The following is a 20,932-nucleotide window of genomic DNA, read 5'->3' on the forward strand; positions in this document are numbered from 1 at the left end:
GGGCAGGCCTCCCACTAGGTGGACCGACGATCTGGTGAAGGTCGCGGGAAGTACCTGGATGCAAGCGGCGCAGGACCGGTCTTTGTGGAAATCCTTGGGGGAGGCCTTTGTCCAGCAGTGGACGTCATTTGGCTGAAACGAACGAGGACTAAAGCCCGGTCTGTGAGCACGTAGAATTTTGTCCAATGACCCCAAGCTACCCATCCGCTCGCGCCTAATTATGTTGCTGTCGCGCTCGCACACTCACTGCAGGCGCCCGTGGCACAGTCGCGCCAGCAATATAATTACGCGCGAGCGATAAGGATGGGTAGCTTGGGGTCATTAGACAAAATTCTACGTGCTCACAGACCAGACTATAGTAACTCTAAGTACTCGTGTGATAATTCTACCAAGACGACAGTTAAGTAGGGTCAAATAGACTTACTAGATTAACCTGTAACCTGAGGGCTATTAACCTGTACAAAGCTACTTACTTTCAGAAGTCGGGGCATTAATTTGGTCTGCCCTGTAATTACACCAGCACTGTGACGTTTTAAGGCCAGTCAATTTAAACTAAAATAGGGATGTAAACGATGACTTTAGTGTTTACGTTATGAAGATAATAGTAGTAAAATTTATAGGAAAACTTATGTAAAGGGGTTGGTTGTTATACGAATAACTTTGTCTCATCATCATCTCAGCCATAGGACGTCCACTGCTGAACATAGGCCTCCTCCAATGCATTCCATGTTGCCCGGTTGGTAGCGGCCTGCGTCCAGCGCCTTCCTGCTACCTGTATGATGTCGTCGGTCCACCTTGTGTGTGGACGTCTCACGCCGCGTTTTCCGGTACGCGGCCTCCACTCCAGAACCTGGCTGCCCCATCGGCCGCCAGTTCTGCGTACTATGAGTCCTGCCCATTGCCACTTCAGCTTGCTTATCCGTCGGGCTATGTTCAGCGACTTTAGCTCGTTTACGGATCTCCTCATTTTTGATTCGATCTCGTAAAGAAACACCGAACATAGCCCTCTCCATAGCACGCTGTGCAACTTTGAGCTTCTGTATAAACAAACAAAATACTTAACATACATTCCTCAAAATCAAATTCATTATGATGTTTTGAAATGTTCTCGATAACGTTGTACAAAATAGCTGAATACTTTTTCCTGAAATATAAATTTCTTTTCTGATACAAATAATAAACAGCCAAAAGTTAAAGGTCACCGTGAGGCCTAAATTTAGTACTGAATTTAAAATGTTGTTAATCCGATTTTAATTTACTCCTACCCGCTTAATCCATCACGGTACACGCGCAGTTAATCCATCTTATAACTGTCAAGAGGGACAGCTGAAATTGGTTTGTGTTTTCATGTATCACATTTGGTACAGTATGCGTATCACCTATTATGTATTCTACAGTGTCACATTTGGAACGTATCGTATGTTTTTTATAGGTAGGCTATGCAAAGTAATATTACTCGTAGGCATAGTAAAAGTGTTGGTAGAAGGAGAAAGATGTTAAAGATAACTTTACACAATTGAGATCACTGAAAATTTTATCTTTTTCAGCAAGTAGTGATTCATGTGCCAAAAATGAAGACGTCCCTACCTACGTAATATAAAAGACCTCCGCGTCTGTGTTTTTGCAATTAACTCAAAAACAACAGTGGATTTTCAAATTAAAATTTATTTAAAAAAAACTAGATCTGAAATAGTTTTTATTTTGGTTTTTAAAAAGAACTAATAAAAGCGTGTTAAAAAGAAAGAAAAAATATTGGTTTTCGAGATACAAAAATTCACGCGAGTGAAGTCGTGGGCAAAAGCTACTATTACAATTTACCATGACCTAACCCTTCACCACAAAGGGGTCTTTCGTCGCGGCTCGTCAGTCACGCGCGAAACGCTTTGTCCGCGAGCATTTGAGGGTTGACCGCGACAGTAGGTAATCAGCATTCCAGCGTGTGCACGTGAAGGTTAACGTTTACATTGCAATAGGACTTTAGGACCCCATGTTATGTAGGTGTTGAAAAATGATTATGTCCCAAGTAACACGCAATCTGTATATTCACTGAAGTTAAGATTGATTTACGTTTTAAAGTCAGACTATCACTTTAAATCAGTTTTGACTTAGTTTAAATGCTTTTGAGTAGAATGCGGTAAAATTTACAATGCNTTATACACTCGTATCTCCAAATGGTATCTGCTTTTCTACCTACTTATCTTCTGATAAAAATAAAACAAAATTCATCCATAATATGAATTACTTTCATTTAAAAAACCAAACTCGTAAATAATTTAAAAATCGTTTCAAGAATTTAATTTAAATACAACAGATGGTAAACGCAAAATCATTACAGTTGGCCAATGTACGAATAATTTCGATCGCACATTAACATGAACTGTACCTTTTGCAGTTGTGATAAGTGTAGTTTTGCAACTAACACGATGTAGTTTAATGTGGTATAGACGTAATCAAAAATACAATTGCAAAAGAAAAGGTTTGATCGAGAAATAAGGACACAAGTACGCTTACAAACTTTTATTCTGTTAAAAATAAACCACGTTTGTTTGTTTTTATAGCTCTTTGAGCATTAATGTACAAAAATAATGACAAAGGTTTGTTCAAATGGTTTCAGACAAAGGTATTATTTGAAACCAATAAACCAACGAGGGAAAATATTTATTTAAATAAAGCTTTCACCCACGTGATATTCAGTTTTTCACAGAAATACCCCGTACAATTTAAAATTACGTAGTACCTACCTATAGTAAATAAAAAAGTCTAGATATCAATCTAGGCTTAAAGCAGCGCCTGTGGGCTGAGTGTGATTTTACATTAAACGCGCTCACACGTTTAAAAAATGTATGAAAATTTTAGTTTTTGAAAGTTTCACGCTAGGGGCGCTGTACAATCCGTCATACATTTGTCTGTAAATGTCATTTTTGGACGCGCTCACTGGTGAGCGCGTTTGAAAAAAACTCACACTTGGCCCTCTGTTTACAGACATGACGAGTGTACCAGCTGTCGCTTCACTCAACCATCTTGTAGGGATTAATACTGTTCAAACCTTATTATTTCATCGTGAGAGCCAGAGCTATAGTGGCGATTCAAAATGTGTATTCCCCTTTATATTACCGATCAACATAATGGATATTTTAATGAAAAAGCCGCTCCTGTAAAACTCGCATTTGGACAACTTCTCAACGTGATGGATCGGCTTAGCAATAACCAGGACGAGTGTGTTTAACGTAAGGGGACTCGGTAGACTCGGCAATCGGCATAGAGTGAAAGGATACCTACATGATAAAAAGAAAGAAAAAAAGTTTTTTTGCATCACCAGACTGCATAGCAGTAGGTCGCTGGTAGCTAGTGTTCATCGTTTATTAGTAAGATCAATAAAGCTGTTTGAACCAAAATGGCAACCACTTTAACCAAAATATGTAATATTACCAAGTAGCTTTTTTATTCGGCTTTGCTCTCGTGAATTTCAGAGGTGATGCCATGTTCTTCAAAATCGCTTCAGTGATTTGCGTGAAAAGATTAAACAGTCAGTTTTATCAAAATAGCATTACCATCGACTTATTTTCTTCACATAAAAGAAACATGGTCTGGTCTTATGTAGGTTCTATGATGCAATATAAATACTTACATCAAGTGGCGCGAATATTATGGTTGGTGGAGCGAGTGAATATAAGTTTGTCCCATAAACTACAAAAGTACATACATTTCCAGCTACTAGTTATTAATATTGTTTCAAACCAATTAAAAAAAAACACATTATACCTACATATTTTGTACTATGAAAATCACTGAACGAAAACGTTTTTACTTTCTTTTAGATGCTCCTGCAATAAACAAAATAATACTATTGAACTATAGTAAGCCTACTGCATCTACGCCATACGTCGATTACCAACGGGTGTTGCAGGAAATGGCAAAGATGTGTTAACGGAAAAGAAGATACATTATAATCATTTCTAGCAAAAGGGAAAATATATTTCCCTGAATATGATAAGCTACTTGTAGATTTGATAAGAGAATTACATAATTGAATTTTCGTAGCTCAAGATATTGCTCATAATTCCGAAAAAAAATGCTACTGAAAATGTATATCATCATTATCATCATCATCTCAGCCATAGGACGTCAACTGCTGAACATTGAAGATAACTATGTATTATAATTTTTAAATAACTTAAAAAAATTGGTAACAGGCAACTTTTAACACAAGTTAGAGGAAAAAAATCCGAAATAAATTTATGTACTTACTTACCTACGTCAAAGCCTACGTCACACTTTTATGCTATTACTAACGTACCTAACGTAATTTTTTTTTTCTTTGCCTTTGTTTTAGAACTTGTTCGGAGAGTTTTTTCCAAATGGGTTGTTCCCGTGGTTGGTCCATAAATAAATTCATAACTAAAACACATAATGTAGTATGAGTTTGATTTGCACTGGGTAGCAATTAGTTCACTAATTAATTTAGCTCTTTCTTTGTGTATTATGAAAGTTCTAGTGGATAATTTAATTAAGAACCTTTTAAAATTGAGATAAACAAACATTTACTTATAAAATATATTAACTCAAAGGTGACTGACTGACTGACTGATATAGTGATCTATCAACGCACAGCCCAAAACACTGGCTGAAATTTGGCATGCAGGGAAATGTCATGACGTAGGCATTAAAAAAGTATTTTACGAAACTCCACCCCTGAGAGGGTAAAACGGGATCCACGCCTACGAAGTCGCGGGCGGCCGCTAGTTTACTTATAAAATGCCTTAAAAAGACAGATTAATGCCAATGACTGCCAAGTGTGCCTGTAGGCATAATCCGGATATATTGCTTCGTCATACGTTGATCTTTGGTAAGCATAAGTTATCATTCCCCGCAAAGCCCCTGCTCCCACCATAAGATATGGCGGATTTGTCCCATTTAGTGCTCGGTTGATTAATAGTGTGCAGATTATGTGGAGTTAAATAGTGACTAGGATTTATCATAGAGAAATACAAGGCTGTTCTATTTAAAATAATAATCTTATTCTTTGATAAGACGAATATTACACCACAAGTTGCGTAAAAACAAATTAAAAAGGCTGACGAGTACCTAGTTCTGTCTAATATGATACTTTTGGTAATAAATAATTGTGATTATAATATCCAAGTGGGCCATTTTAACCATCTAGAAATCATTATGGTTCTTATTATGGTTTTCAGTGGACACCCTGTTGTGATGATGAGGACAATGAAGGCATATTTATACGTAGATCTTAAAACGTAACACATGCATTCAACAGCAAGCATTTAGTTCTTACCAAGTACTAATTTATCATCATCATCAGATTATCATCATCAGATCATTTAATCTCCACTGCACTCTAATTTGCTAGAGGTAGATGAAAAAGGTGTAAAGGGGCGGTCTATGTTCAGCAGTGGACGTCCTGTGGCTGAAATGAAGATGAGATGGAGGACTCGGACTACACTCCTCACGCTGGCCAGAACAGGTTTGGGAGTTATCAATTAAATTAGTCTAAAACAAATTAATGAATTTGAGCTCGCTGTTCCATCGAGCTGCAGAAAAACTGTCTGAAAAATATAAAAAAGCGCCAAATCCTCTAACTTTCGGCACACAGACGAAAAGCGCAGGTGGTACGTAGTTGGCCCATCAGTCACACGCGTCGACAGGCTGACAATCGATTGCGTCTTCGCGAAATTGACAATCGACGATATTTTTAATGGCGCCTCAAATTGTGGGGGGAAAATTGGACGCCGGAATTTTCTGATGAGGGATTGCGTTAGTTGGAAGGATGGATTTTCTTTGGCACTAGATATGTCGTCAATTTTAGGCCTATAACGATGTAGACTAAAGTTTTACAAAAAGGGTGGACCGATTTTTATACCAGCATATATTCAGGTTATCCACGGTGATGCGTGAAATTGAACAAACTTTTTTTACTTTAATAACTCAAGATAGACTGTAGAAAGACTGTAGATTCACTTTTAGCAAATTCTTTAGCTCTAACCAGTTTGAATAACTTCATTCAACTTTAATTTACTCCGTCATTTCTACATTATATCAGTTTACAGAATTAAGATGTTTCATCAGATAAAATTACGAGTAGTCAATCGAGAGTCTTACTAAGTTTTTAAATTCGATCGAAATATGTTCACTTGCAAAAAAGTGCGGAATATTATTCATTACTTTAAAATGCTCACAAAAAATTACAGCGCCAAAAACATATTCCCATCCATTACTCCCACATCAAAATTTGAGTGGCGAAATTGAGCATAACCTCAAATAACATGCGACGGGCCAGGCAATAAAATTTCGGGCATAACTAACATTTTATGCGTATATTATAAGGGCCGGCGCAGACCTGGCTAGGAGACACAAAAAAAAAATGATAAAACCCTATTTCAACTAAAATAAAGAAACATGGCATGTGGGCAGGCCTCCCACTAGATGGACCGACGATCTGGTGAAGGTCGCGAGAGGTGCCTGGATGCGGGCGGCGTGGGACCGGTCTTTGTGGAAATTCTTGGGGGAGGCCTTTGTCCAGCAGTGGACGTCATTCGGCTGAAACGAACGAAAGAAACATGGGTCTCCAACGTGTCATTTTTTATATGAGTTAGGTACATAATGTACTTACGGCTTGACGTTACGACTGCTATACTGCAGCCGTGGTCACAAGCAGACTAGCTAGAAGCAGGAAGACATATTTTAAAAGTCATACGGTTTCAGCTACTGACGTCTACTGCTGGACAAAGGCCGCATTCAGGTGCTGCCCGCGACTTTCACCAGATCATCGGTCCACCTAGTCTGGCAACTGCCCACACAACGTCTTCCGACCCGTTGTCGCCGCTCGAGAATTTTTTCTGCGCCAGCGGTCATCAGCTACACCAGCTATGTGCCCCGCACATGGCCACTTACGATGCCATGACTTTTGGATATAAAATGCCAAAGCATATACTTTAATAGGAAATAACTCGCATGCGCAGTCAAGCAGCCACGAGAACTACTGCGCGACCTCTCAACATCTTCTCTTTCTCAAACATCTTCGCCTGAAATGTGCCTCACCGGCTTTGCACCGAAGTTCTCGAGCCGTTGAACGGAGGAGCAGCTTCTAAGGATCCTCATCAAAACCACGCTGCGAAGCGCTTGACAGGATCGCCTGAAGTTTGCCTTCGGTTTTGGTTCTTGACGGCTCCTAACGACGCTTAAAACCTCATGAAGGAAAAACTGCGCCACGACTCGCCAAGTCTGCGCTGGCCCTAAGCCTTTACATCGTAAACTGTGGGCACGGCTGTATATCATCGGTAGCAAATGTTAGTACCTTTGCTGTTATGTCAACGTAATATCGGTGAGGGGATACTTTATATTATTTTTCTATACTCGACTTCGCCTGTGACTCTTCTCTTATAAGTATTCTGATCTAGCACTTAAGTCAGTCAGTGTCTGAGGTATGCGAACAGCACGGGAGGGTGTTTGAATTTGATTTGAATTTTGAAAAAATAAATTTGGGATAATAACAATAAATGCACAAGATATGTTCCAGTTGAGTATATTTATCTAAAACGGCTACATTAGGTAAACAATATACATAGTTTGTGGATGATACTGATTCTGTCTGTTCACAAAGGTTCGCTACGATGTCGACGGTAGAGGAGACGTTGGGCTGAAATAGAAAACAATTATTAATAAGGAACAAGAATTATGAATAAAAAAAGTTGCGTAACTATAAAGAAAAATTGAAAACGTTTGTAAAACTTAGTACATACATAAATTGATCTTGATTCCATGTCACTAAACTCAATTTTGTTACCTATTACAAAACCTATCCTATCTAAAGCCTGGTCCGTGAGCACGTAGAATCCCGTCCAATGACCCCAAGCTACCCATCCTTATCGCTCGCGCGTAATTATATTGTTGTCGCGACTGTGCGACGCGCGCCCGCAGTGAGTGTGCGAGCGCGACAGCAACATAATTACTCAGTATGTGCGTGCGCACCGCATAAGTATTGGCACGCTCACATACAAAACGCGCTCGGTGCGTTTCTATGAAGATAACCTACTCATTTGTATTTACTCTGGTTATACACAAGACCTATGGTTATATTACACAACTTACTTTAAGTACGGCGTGTTATAGGTGATCTTGTCTAACCTCCAGGCTGTGAACTTTTTCGGTCTATATAATTTCACTTTGGGCACTGGCCGTGGGCTGAAAGAATGGTATCGCTTTAGTCACAATATAACATCCTAAATTTTTTTAAGAGTATTACGTAATGTGTAGGTCTAGGTAGCAACTGAGGTCACAGTCCTTTTAGACTAAAAGAAATGACAAAAATTTCTGACATGGCTAAAAACCTAAATAAAATAGGATGATTTAAGGAAGCAGCAGTGGGACGTCCACCCACAAGGTGGGCCGACGACCTGATAAAGGTAGCAGGAAGGCGCTGGATGCAGGCCGCTACCAACCGTGCGATGTGGAAGTCATTGAGGAGGCCTATGTTCAGCTGTGGACGTCCTATTGCAGCATATTTATCAACCCGGAAAGTTATCGTGACCGTATCAACTCGAGGCGGTCAGTATTCTTTGTATGAAACTCCATACTGCAATGCACACTTATCGGCATCGTAACGTAAACTCCTCGCGATTGACAGCGGGCGAAAGGCGATGACAGCTCGCGAAAGGCGATACGGCGTTGATCCCTTTCCGAGTTGATAAGTCTGCTATGACCTTCTGTGGTTAGAACATTGTAGCACAGTCTAGAAGGTCATTTAGTCCCCACTCCAGGTGCTCGACTCTCTAAATTACCAGAGGCAAATGGATGATATACTCCTTACGCCTAATCAGATGGGCGAGGAGGCCTGATGTTCAGAACTTTACCAAATATTTCGCAACCATAATGGAATAATTTCCAAGAAATTTTCGTACTAGCCTGAGCAATATTGCTTCTAATAGCTTCATATTGAAATATAGTCGACTCACTATACATTTTTATTGCAAAATCGTCCTTACTAAAACTACATAAGTTTCAACATAATGCCGTCGTCTGTAGGTATATCATCATTACACAGCTATGACGTAGGCGTATCGATTTCCCCATCCACTTAATGTGCAATTGTACACAAGACAATGTCTTGGGAGCGTATGATGCATGGCATGGAATCGTTATTGGAATAATCATGAGTACGGTCAGCGTCAAATTGTTCGTGACACTCAAAGTGGCCAAAAAGTTGACAACACGTCATGACACAACCTTATTCCAATTGTAACAAAGACGTGTTGCGGACTTTTTGGCTACTTTGGGTGTCACGCTATTTGGCGCTGACTGTAGGTATAATATAAATAACTCAAACGTGACTGACTGACTGACATAGTGATCTATCAACGCACAGCCCAAACCACTGGACGGATCGGGCTGAAATTTGGCATGCAGGTAGATGTTATGACGTAGGCATCCGCTAAGAAAATATTTTACGAAACTCCACCCCTAACGGGTAAAACGGGATCCACGCGTACGAAGTCGCGGGCGGCAGCTAGTCAACACATAAGGTGAGTGACTGGGCTTAGGGTAAAGTAAATTTTGAAAAAATACTGATAAAATATTACGTAGCGTCTTTCAGTCATAATAAATAAAAACTTGAGTGTTGTTCAAAATCTTTTGAATTATTATGCTACAGTATTTATGCGACGGACATAAACTTAAAACAAGTACCAATAAAAGAAAATTATGCTAAAACTTACCTCAGGAAAATAAAAATGGCATAAACATAAAGTCTCTGCTCAAACTCCTTTTCGCCTTCCGCCGTGGCAAACGTGGCATGCGTGGCATATGCATATGCGGCAAATGTGGCATTTGCGGCATTTTTGGCAAATGTGGCAATTTTGGGATGAATCGTTTGAGATCCACGTTCAGATTGACATTAAATCTTATAAATAAGAAAAACATGCGATTCAGGATCTTCGGAGAGAGATAAATTTACCGACATGTCCATGGAATTCGTCATTTTGGCTCCTGTTTCGAAGTTTTTGACGTCCATGAACAAGTTTGACGGAAGAATGGTAATACTCACTTTGTACTCAGATAGCCTTTGTCTACTTTTGGTGATTTAAAACTTTTTCCAGCTAGCGTTCGAAATTTTTTCTTCCTGAAGTAAGTAAACAAAACATTGATAGTAAAACCCTCTATCAAAAAGTAATTGATAAGCTTAGCGCAGACCACTGACTTTTAGTTGGACGATAGTTGAAACGAACGGGCTGTTAATGGAGATGTATGAACGTGCGCACATTACGCCAATTTGGTATCGGCCGATTCTTCATTCAAGTTAGAATCGGGCCCAACTATCGGCCAACAAAAAGTCGGTGGTCTGTGCCTAGGCTTCGTTCGTTCGTTCGTTTCAGCCGAAAGACGTCCACTGCTGGACAAAGGATTGGGGGAGGCCCAAGGATTTCCACGAAGACCGATCCAGCGCCGCTCGCATCCAGGCACCTCCCGCGACCTTCACCAGATCGTCGGTCCAACTAGTGGGAGGCCTGCCCACGCTACGTCTTCCGGCTCGTGGTCGCCACTCAAGAATTTTCCTGCCCCAGCGGCCATCAGCTCTACGAGCTATGCCTAGGCTTACTGGTAAAAAATTCACAAAGAGTCCCACTGGATGCGTACTGAGGCTAGAGGTTGAACGCAGCCCGTATCATGTAGGTATGAACAACATTGTCGGTCAGGGCAATCGGTCAGCGGTCAGGGCAAGACAATCTGTCGAACCTTATATTGGAACTCCTATGTTCTTCTGATTAATTTCGTTGCGGGTCCAATGACAGTTAACTTTCCCCCGGGATTGACCTTCACTGGTTGGGTTTTTATTGGCGGTCAAGCTGTAGGTAGATCCTGGCTACACAGGAGTGGCAGTGGTGGGAACGAGAGGTGGGAATAGTCCCGTTTGACCTAACCGCAGACCTCAGAACGCATCCAGTGCGGTAAATGGTATATCATCCATGTTAAGTGCCACTTACTTCTGAGGGTAGTGTATAGTGACCCCTCTCGGAGTGACCTTCTGTTTGCAGGGACTGTTGTTGCCGCAGGGACACCCTCGCAAGGGTTTTAGGGAGGTGTGGTACGCTGGTATAGCTGTTACCCTGAAAATTCAAACTTTTAAAAGTCCTGCTTCTCTAAATACAATATTAACAATGTAATGTTGTGTTCTGACAGTTGGAGGCAAGATAGCCAGTTCCTCTGTGGTTGAAGATTCACGGTGAAGCTCGCTTTCACCTTCTGCCTGATCATCTCTTTCCATCAGGTGAGATGCAGGCCACGAGCGTTGTAAATTAAAAAAAAAGTGTCGGTAAAAAGATCGATTTCTATCGATATGACTTCTTGATTGATACAACTAAATTGTTTTGTTTTGTAGTGGTTATCTATTAATAATTCAAGTAGTGTAAACTGAACTTACTCTCTCTTTTTGAACACTTTCCATTTTGGTTTTTCAGTGATTACGTATCGCAGGTTAGATAGACTGAAAAATAACACAAACTTAATGTTAAATAACAGATTATTTGTCGATTATAGCATTTAATAGTTACTAGAAGGCGAATAAGATGTTCTAATTGACCCAGTAGTGTAGGTAATCATAAACTTCTATACACTTCTTGCGGGTAGTGCAGGACCGATAGTTATGGAAATCCTTTACATCCTCCTCACAAAAGCATCCCTCGCTTTTGTTCAACAGTGGAAGTCATTTGACTGAAAGCCTGAAGCAGCCGACAAACAACCATGATCAGTTTTTGGTTATAATTTACTCAAACCTGGTATTACTCGTGGCTTCATTGATCTTCTTCTTCAAATCCTTGCTATTGATAATACCCATTGATATTCTATTCCACTTCCTGCTGCAGTATGAATTGAGAAAACAAATAATGTTTTCTTTCTTAATTTTCGGAGCCCAGTGACCGCTCATTTATGTATTTTTCCGTCTAAATCTTTAACATTTTAATTGTCAATCATAAAAGTAATTCAATCCTCCTGAAATTGTGCGATTCCATCGTTTGAAAAGTAGTTTTTGTTGATTAAATTTGTTTTTACTGCATTTTCTGTATTGTCGGGTCCATGATAGTGGAAATGTCAAAGAAGACTTTGACGGGTTATTCTTTTTTACGCCAAACCGTACTTGTCAGAGTTTGACAAAGTTTTTACTCGACTTTGCAATAATTATTAAAGAAAAGTCACCTATAGTTCTAAAATACTGAACTGTCCTATCCATGACATTGACAGTGGGGCGCCACCGTCAATATAGTTGACCCACGCTGAACTGTCCCACTAAACTCTTGGTGGGACAGTTCAGTGTGGGTAATCTATATCCCTTAGGCCACACACGTCGCGATAACCCGAAGATTCGCGCTATTGCGATTTGTATAGCCAAGTATTCACGTATACTTACTGCGGTGCTTTCTTGCATAGAAAGATTTTGCTCCGCTGTCGCCCAAATAATATAGCGATCTGTGAATAATATAGCCCAGTGTTCTGAGCTAAGTTTTTCATAATTTAATATTTATTCAATACTTACCTATATGACTCCTGATTTAAAATTCTCGTGTAGGCATGAGATCAATATTTGATCCCAACGGGATTCAAACTCCCTACTGACGCTTGCATTAAAGTTGTTAGTCTATCAGGCCAGGTTATCTAAATATTTGTAAGCCAGTGTTTAGAATTTAAAGAAGGTAAAGTACATATTTATTGCAAAATCGCACTATAACAACTGAACAGTGTTTAGCTTAAGAATGCGTCTATCTCAGGTCGAAACACACACTTTTTATTCCCTCTTGTATCCTTTTAACAATTTTGTTCCTACAGGAAAATGAGGCAATGTAGAAGGAAATCCTGTCCCGTATTTATTTTTTGCAGACTGCGTATTACCGTGTGTTAATTTATATTTCCACGGAGGCCATTCTTTATAATACAATCCCCCACAAGACCTTCCACGTGTCAATCGGAATTTCCTGTAGCATAAAATCTTTTATCTTGGGAGCATTGAGGGTAAACTTGTACTCCCAGAGGCCGCCTATTAACATTATAAGAGAAACGTATAAAAAGGGGAAACTAAGAGTATGTGTGCAGTAGGGTCACTCGATTCATTTGTGGAAATCACGTCACTTAGGTACTTACCTAAAAAACAACTAAATTAAGAAAAAGTTTTTGTTTATATTTTCTTTACAAATCAATAATTGTAAGTCGGGAGATTTTTTTTACCTTACACCCATGTGACGATAGCTAAACGGCCATGGCCGTTATGTATGTGGCATGCCACATATTTTGACTAAGAGATAGAGTTAAGAAGTTAGTGCAAGTAGAGTTAGAAGCCTGGTTCTACATGAAATCTGTCAATTTTGTCACGGTGCGAACCATAATATTATGATCTCGCCTTGGAAACATTTAACAGGAAAATTCTTTTGGTGGGAAATAGTTTCCCAGAGCGAGCGTAAATAATATGGGCCTGTGATTCCAAAAGGATGGTAAGCAGTCAATATTAAACAGTCAATAATTTTAGATAGAAACTTAACGATATTTAATACAATGACAGTTACCCAGGGCCTATGTGTAAACAAATAATATGGGCCTGTAATTCCAAAAAGACGGTTAGCATTCAATACTTTTAGGTAGAAACGTAACGATGTTTATACAATGATATGTATGGAACTTCTGTCCACATAATCATCCATAACGAACCTGTATCATTGGCCCCTATGTTTATCATTTGCCCCCATCTGGTGGGACTCGCGGGAAAGTAAAGAGGCCTAAACAAGCAGTCTAAGTTCGGACAACTTTTGGCACAGCTGTGATGTCTAATGTGTTGATTAAGTACTTTATGACAAACAAAAACATGAAAAATGTTCTTATATAAAAATGAATCGCAAAATGTGTCTGCAATTTTATCAATTATTTTTTTTTAAATGTTCGTTGAAGTCCAAAGATGGTTTTTACGGCGAGATTTGCAAAATTCAACTCCTAAAGGTGTAAAACGGGGTCCACGTGTACAAAGTCGAGGGCGGCCGCTAGTATTAGAATGTTGTTGTTGTTGTTTCAGCCGAAAGACGTCCACTGCTGGACAAAGGCCTCCCCCAAGGATTTCCACAAAGACCGGTCCTGCGCCGCTTGCATCCAGGTACTTCCCGCGACCTTCACCAGATCGTCGGTCCACCTAGTGGGAGGCCTGCCCACGCTACGTCTTCGAGCTCGTGGTCGCCACTCAAGAACTTTCCTGCCCCAGCGGCCATCAGCTCTTCGAGCTATGTGCCCCGCCCACTGCCACTTGATTTTAGCGATTCTGCGGGCTATGTCAGTCACTCTGGTTCTCCTACGGATCTCCTCATTTTTGATTCGATCACGCAGGGAAACTCCGAGTATAGCACGCTCCATCGCTCTTTGGGTGACCTTGAGCCTTCTTATGAGGCCCATAGTAAGCGACCATGTCTCAGAGCCATAATTAGAATAGATTAGGATTATTTAGGTAGGTACATTCAAACTGTTTACTTTGTTTTATCCAAACACTTTCCTCGTTATTTTATCTTTTCCTTTATCCACTTAAAAGGCAGTCAGCCTACTAATTTACGATAGATCTAAATTATTCAACCTTAGCTTAGATCCGCCTACTGACCTGCAAAGTTTCCCTTTATTTTTATTATCTCAACGACGCTAATAAACTCTCCAATAGAGAATACATTAAAAATTCTCCTTTGAAACCGTAACCCTTCTTTCCTTCTTCAAATTAAATAAAAAAACTTCGACAAAGAGGTCTTCGAAGTAGATCGGCAATGGATTCAGGATACAGTAGGTTCAGACCACATCTTTTCAGCAAAGCAATCGTGGATCATTCTCAAATTCAAATGTAGATCTATCTAAATATATATATAAGTTAAAGGTGACTAACTGACTGACATAGTGATCTATCAACGCACAGCCCAAACCACTGGACGGAACGGGCTGAAATTTTGCATGCAGGTAGATGTTATGACGTAGGCATCCGTTAAGAAAGGATTTTACGAAACTCCACCGCTAAGGGGGTAAAACGGGATCCACGCGTACGAAGTCACGGGCACGGTAATAATATCATACAACTTCATATAAACCGACGAAACGCGAGCTTTCCTTCGAATTTCAAATCTCGGGACGCGGTCGAAATCCAAAAGTTAGGGTTAGGGGTGTCGCGAATGTGCCGAACGGACGTCGATGGCCTAGCTAGTGTTGAAAATGACTAAGGTGATTGAATTTGACTACCGTCATTTACGGTCAAATTTGTCGAAAACAAGTTATTAACAGTCAAAAATGGTCATTTTCAGTCAGTTTGATTTGAAATAAAAAATATATTGTATTAAACCAGCTTTTGCCCACGACTTCATCCGCCTGAAATTAAAGTAACAGGTCATTAAGTACTCATTATGATTAGTAGATTCAAAATTATTTTAGTATATTTAAAAAAAATTAAATCTACTAACACAAAACAACACGCATTTTTATCCTAAAGACAAACAAAGTATTTTGTTTGTCTAAATAAAAAAAAGGCATGTATTTAAATGATCTTTTTAAATTAGCAAAAANTTTAGCCTAGTTTACCACCATAGCCACCCTGGTTGAAGTCGTTGCAAAGGCTGTTGGTGAATCTCTGTGGGGTCTCTGGATATCCAGTTTCCCGAACTTTTGGAATATTTACCTTTGGATCTGAACCCAGGAGATGCCACTAAGTAGGTTGTTTTCCCCGTAAATCGACCTAGATCGCCAGATAAAATTGATTGAATCGACCTGAGTGTTAAAACTATCAGAATCCCACGTACCTCGTTTCATCCGTTTTCGCTAAGCCCTTGGCCAACTCAGTAACCAATGACGGACGATTGTCACTCAACCACAAAGTACCACATAAATTAAAAGATAATTTTTAATTAAAAATATTAACCAATAATATTTTTAGTAAGATCAAATATATTTTAAAGTTAAGTTATACATAGATCGAAATGTATTTATTAGGTGATCAATATGAAAAGGCAAACTTGATATAAAAATCATCAAATTAACAAAATTAAAGATCAATAACTAAAAAAGAGGATCAAATATTATTTTTGTTTACCAAATATTAAAAGAGTATGTTAAACATAAATATTATGTTACCTTAAATGAAGATCATTCATAATTTATCCGTAGATCAACTAATATAGACCCAATAATTAATATAAAGATAAAATACAATAAAATACATCATTTATTTTTAAAAGCGCACATACAAAAAAGATCAATTAGTTTTTAGAGGATCAAATAATATTGTCCCTAAAAAAAATACAATCACAAAACTAGATAGAAATTCTAAGTAGACAGATGTAATTAGAATGGGTACTGTAGGTGGGCAGCCCTATCGCATGTTGTCATACGGTGACGTACCGCGGGGCTGTTGACATTTATTTCAAAAATATGGCCGAGTTGGAATACTGTATAGATAGTATTACCGTGTCACGGGCGGCCGCTAGTCTATCTATATCAGCGTTTAGGAGGGTTCGCCTTCGAACATAGGCCTCCTCTTTAACCCTCCACTGACTTCTGTCCCTGGCCACTTGCATCATGTTTAGTCTAGCCTCCAGCCAAATGTAAAGAGCGATTATTGTGGACCCATATACCAAGCGAGCTGACTAACCCCACATTCAATTTGTATAATGCATAGTAGATCCCTGGAAAGACACTGCCATACTCGGAATAATTTCTTCCTCCTTCTTTAAAGCCTAGCAGCTAGCCAGCTTCATCCGACATTATCTGCCTAATGCTAAAGAAAATCAGCCAGCACTATAAATAGTTGCTGGGCATTAACTAACTGCGGCATATCGACTAAGTGCTAACAAAACGTATGATCGAAGAAGCCTTGACCTTAAGCGAGCTGGTGACTCTCACACTACTTGTTGCTCTATAAATAGCAATGAGACTACTGCATCCCATTTATACTGTGGCAGATTACCGGGATTTCTTTTTCAACTTGTCATTTTACTAATTACTCCCTATAATGGGTCGTGTTTCAATATCCCTGGTGCAAGATGTTTGGGAAACTTGAGGAAATGTTGAGGAAGTTGGGAACAGGGGTTAGGATTTTGAGAAATGTACGTTTGTACGTACACGTACACACACAAGTAAAGCTCACTTAAATTGTACTTGTGTACATAACGATAGTGTAAGTCAACTTTTGGAAGACATACAGTAGCGAGCCACCACACAATATGTAAACTCTCTCGCCTTCGTGAATTACAACAACTATATTTATAAATCTTATTGTTGCAGCTTTTACAACAAATACTAAAAACAGAATAAAATTAATGTTTAAAAGAATAAACACACGTATCAGCCCGGAAACGGATCGTAACCGTATCAACTAGAGAAAATTAATGAAACTGTGTGCTGCAACGCACACTTATCGCTGCATCACCGCACTGCCTTCCTTTGTCGGGTTGATAAGTGTGCTATGATCTTTAGTGGAGCTCTCATACAACAAACGCGTTTGTGTCGTCCTTTGCTCGAAGACCTAAATTTTCAGGGACAAACTATTTACATACCTACAAGTTTGACGTATTATGAGATACAGTATGGTGACAAACCTAGACAAGCGGACAGTGGAATCTTAATAATAGGGTCCCGTTTTTACCCTTTCGGCACGGAACCCTAAAATCCTCTGGGGATATTCGATCTAATTTGTTTTGAAATAAAAACTCCTCTTATTTTGTATGTTTTTTAACCGTAAATATTTAACTGTACCCATCAAATATTCGTCCAAGCGAATTATTTAACCTGCCGGGCAGAATTGCTTATAATTAAGGAGCAAAATTGAATAAATTAATTTGGACGAAACAAACGAACGCAAAATCAACTCATAAATATTTTATCAATTCATATCTGACCTTTTTCGTAAATAAGCAATGTATTATACAATGTTTTGGGAATAAGTGCCCGGAAAATTTCGACGGAGTTTAACATGAGCGGTGTTTTTAAGGAGGAAAATCGTGTGAGCTTTTTCCATTGTGAGTACAGTGGACAGAACGTGTATTCCGAAATCGTAGGTACTTATTAAGCACACTGTATAAGAGACGTCAATGTCTTTCGGTAGGTATGTGGTTGTCTGTATTTGACTGAAATAAGAGAATGTTATCTAGAAAATGATTTCTAATTTTCGTATTCCCTACTTCTTTTCTTTAAGGTGTCGGTAAAAGTTAAGATGAATATCAAGTAAGGGATATTTAATTCACGCTTGTAATATCACCACCATCAGCATCTCAGCCACGCCTGCTGAATTTAGGCCTCTCCCAATGATTTCCAAAGGGCCAGCTAGAAGTAGTCAAATTGTACTATAACTGCTGAGAAATATCTTTTCATGGTGTCACGGAAAACGTAGCGTGAGACATCCGCCCATAAGGTGGACAGCGAGTGACTTCAAATTCAAAGTGGTATGGATGTAGGTCGCTACCAAACGGACAATACAAGAAATCATTGAGGAGGACTTTGTTCAGCAGTAAACGTCCTATGGCTGAAATGATGATGATGATATCACGCTTATTTATATTACAAGTGCTATCTATAACTAATATTAATAAACTGAAGAGTATGTTTAGTTGAACACACTATCTCAGGAACAGGTATTGGTTCGATTTTAAAATTCCTTTTTGTGTTGGATAGTTAGGTAGACCATAATATATCAAAATAATCAAAAATAACCGGCAATGTAACATCATGCTAGGACCAATAGAAGCGGCGAGAAAATATTCAAATCATTTTCACGCGTTCGAAGTCACGGGCACAGCTAGTGTATTTTATAAGCTTTTATAAGTTAATTTGGTATCTCGTTTGAAGCAGTTCCCTGTACACAGTAAATTGCTGAGTTATTGTAAAGGCGCTTATATCTAATGATTCCAAGAATTCCAATTTACACGTGGAATGTATAACGTATATTGCTTCAAGTTAAGAATTCGTATCATTTCGAATAAATTATCTCTACAATATGGGATTTCTTTTTTCAGGAACAGATAGGTAATTGTAATTTCCAATAAATTCCAAAAAACTGATGAAGAAATTAGCTTCCCCATAATATTCATGATTGTTATCTATTTTATTTTTAATGCTTCTGAGATCCAGACAGAAGGGACTCCCCAAACATAAATATTGGTATAAGGCAAGTGAGCTTTACATGTGTGGTGGCTCGCTACTGCTCGTTTTTCCAAAATGTTAGTTTCGCATTAATACTTCAGTATGTTCAAGCGAGAAGCTCAAGACCGAACGAGATGGAGGACTGTTGTGGACGCCCTCTGCCCCATCTAGGGGACATAGGACCATAAGTCAAGTGGTCAACAAAAATGGTTCAAATAAATAATGTAGTCAAAAAACAGTTTGTTTAATAGAAAAGTGTTCCCACTAGCAGCTTCCTGCATAGGTAAATTTTTGTCAAAAACCCGTTCGGCAAAAAAGTACCTAAAAGTACCTTAATGAAAAAGGGCTACTATAAAGACGATGATTATTTAAAAGATAAAAATGTTTGAGATGCTTAACTGTCTAGCTCGCATATGTATTTAAAACTAAGTATGTATATTTTAAAGTCTGTAAACACTTGAAAAAAAAAACTGATAATAGTGACTGAGTTTCTTGTGCTGCTTCTTCTCAGCACTGGCCCATTTATTGTACTGAAGCAGTGGTAGGATTAATACTGGAACGTGTAAAAGTGCTTTTTAAAAGCCTAGTTGCATAAATACCTAAATGAGTTTTAAGATATTTTATAAAAAAGTATTATCTACACTAATATTATAAAGAGGAAAACTTTGTTTGTTTGTTTAGTTGTAATGGATAGGCTCAAAAACTACTGGACCGATTTTAACAATTCTTTCACCATTCGAAAGCTACATAACTCACGAGTAACATAGGCTACATTTTATTTTGGAAAAAAATAGGGTCCCGTAAATTATTTGGGATTTTCATAAGACGTGGAAAAGCGCCATCTATCGTCATTGCTTAAAATCTTCTTGCGCCTGACAAAAATTTTTGAGGTACGTAAATATTCATGAAGGCAAAGCTGTCAAGCGCCATCTATCGACATCATTAGTAAATTAGTAACTAAATATTACATGTACTATGAATAGCGCTGTTCGTAAATAATATTGAAAATTTAATAAATAAAGATATTTTATGTAATTGAACCATTCACTGTATGTACCTATTTGAATCATTCACTGTGTTTAAACGAGCAAGTCAAAGTGTTAATTAGTGACTTTTTACAAACTTCCTTGCAAATTCTTACTATGTACCGCCATCTACCGAGATGAATATTAGGGTACGGTTCAGCGGCGGACAAATAGGATGGGCGCGTGGGCGATTGTAGTAAAATAGGATAAGAATTACTTCGTTTTTATTTTCTGTATGTAATTTGTAAATTTTTTGGCAGAGTGTTTATTTTAATTACTTAGGTTGGTAGGTACTTACTTATTTGATTTTAATGATAATTACTATAGGTACGTATAATTTTAGTAGAAAGAAAAGTCATTGAATGACTAAGTGACTCACTCACTCATCACGAAGTCTCAGAAACTACAAGTCTCAAAAGAGTTCTCATAGGGGTTAATGGTCTATTCCACCTGGCTTTGATCACCAAGATGATCAAAGTGGACTCCAGTTAANGCGGGCGGCCGCTAGTTGCTGATAAAGTGGGATACTGTGGTGTGAACACACAAGTCCAGTTTTTCAGGATCTGAACTGAACTGGCGTGGAAAAGGGTCCTAAGTCGCCTTCTGCCATTTTCAACCCAACTATTTATTTCAAACAGCGACAGAATCCCAGAAACATCGTCCGGGCCAATTTGCCCTCATAATCTCCGACAAAAAGATAAAACCGGGCAATATGTCCGCGTTCACAGATTGTGACAAGGGTCCATCCGATGGAGAATCTAATAGAA

The 20,932-nt window shown here is 38.8% G+C and overlaps 1 protein-coding gene across 2 annotated transcripts; it reads right to left on the bottom strand.

The window, feature by feature from the left end:
- Positions 1 to 7,552: 7,552 nt before the first annotated feature.
- Positions 7,553 to 12,064, bottom strand: LOC114366495 (uncharacterized). 2 transcript variants are annotated; one of them, XM_028323382.1, is made up of 6 exons: positions 11,784 to 12,064; positions 11,432 to 11,494; positions 10,995 to 11,117; positions 10,058 to 10,132; positions 8,107 to 8,199; positions 7,553 to 7,654 (listed from the first exon to the last, which is right to left on the bottom strand). In XM_028323382.1, the coding sequence occupies exons 1-6, from the start codon at positions 11,933 to 11,935 to the stop codon at positions 7,624 to 7,626; spliced, it is 537 nt and encodes a 178-aa protein (XP_028179183.1). In that variant the 5' UTR covers positions 11,936 to 12,064; the 3' UTR covers positions 7,553 to 7,623. The 2 variants fall into 2 exon arrangements, with proteins under 2 accessions (XP_028179183.1, XP_028179182.1); XM_028323381.1 differs by lacking the exon at positions 7,553 to 7,654 and adding an exon at positions 9,729 to 9,913 and having other exon boundaries at positions 8,136 to 8,199.
- Between the last annotated feature and the right edge of the window lie 8,868 nt (positions 12,065 to 20,932).

Source organism: Ostrinia furnacalis, unplaced genomic scaffold (genome assembly GCF_004193835.3).
Source record: "Ostrinia furnacalis isolate ACB-3 unplaced genomic scaffold, ASM419383v2 OfSCF0635, whole genome shotgun sequence".
NCBI lineage: Eukaryota > Metazoa > Arthropoda > Insecta > Lepidoptera > Crambidae > Ostrinia > Ostrinia furnacalis.

Coding starts and splice junctions, on each gene's coding strand:
- LOC114366495 (XM_028323381.1), bottom strand. CDS start 11,935: ATGAGCGGTCACTGGGCTCCGAAAATTAAGAAAGAAAACATTATTTGT. Junction 11,118..11,431: donor AAAGTGTTCAAAAAGAGAGA/GTAAGTTCAGTT, acceptor TTGAATTTTCAG/GGTAACAGCTATACCAGCGT. Junction 10,133..10,994: donor ACTATACACTACCCTCAGAA/GTAAGTGGCACT, acceptor TACTTACTTCAG/GAAGAAAAAATTTCGAACGC.